The following is a 413-nucleotide window of genomic DNA, read 5'->3' as shown; positions in this document are numbered from 1 at the left end:
CCTTCACTCTACCCTGCTCACTAGGCCCCCTATCTTTCAACAGATGCCTATGTGATTTTGGAGCTTCTGTGAGTCTGATGCCGTTGTCTGTGGCTAAGCGTTTAGGATTCACAAGATACAAGGCATGCAACATATCTCTCATTCTAGCTGACAGATCAGTGAGGCTCCCGCATGGACTCTTGGAAGACTTACCAATAAGGATTGGTGTTGTTGAGGTCCCTACAGATTTTGTTGTTTTGGAAATGGATGAAGAGCCTAAGGATTCCCTGATTCTTGGAAGACCATTCCTAGCCACTGCTGGAGCTATCATTGATGTTAAGAAGGGAAAGATAGACTTATGCTTGGGAGAAGACTTCAAGATGACATTTGACATCAAAGAGTCTATGAAGAAACCAACAATCAATGGCAAGGTG

At 44.1% G+C, this 413-nt stretch overlaps 1 protein-coding gene across 1 annotated transcript in view; it reads left to right on the top strand.

Annotated features, from left to right (window-relative positions):
* The window catches only part of LOC111830511, a 4,529-nt gene that overhangs the window by 788 nt on the left and 3,328 nt on the right, over positions 1-413 (top strand). The window contains exon 2 of the mRNA XM_023782694.1: positions 44-405. Coding sequence (XP_023638462.1) covers positions 44-405 — 362 coding nt within the window. The remainder of the gene's footprint in view (positions 1-43; positions 406-413) is intronic.

This window comes from Capsella rubella, unplaced genomic scaffold, assembly GCF_000375325.1.
Source record: "Capsella rubella cultivar Monte Gargano unplaced genomic scaffold, Caprub1_0 scaffold_8, whole genome shotgun sequence".
Lineage (NCBI taxonomy): Eukaryota > Viridiplantae > Streptophyta > Magnoliopsida > Brassicales > Brassicaceae > Capsella > Capsella rubella.
Note: the sequence above shows the minus strand (reverse complement) of the source record. Positions and strands in the feature narration are given on the sequence as shown.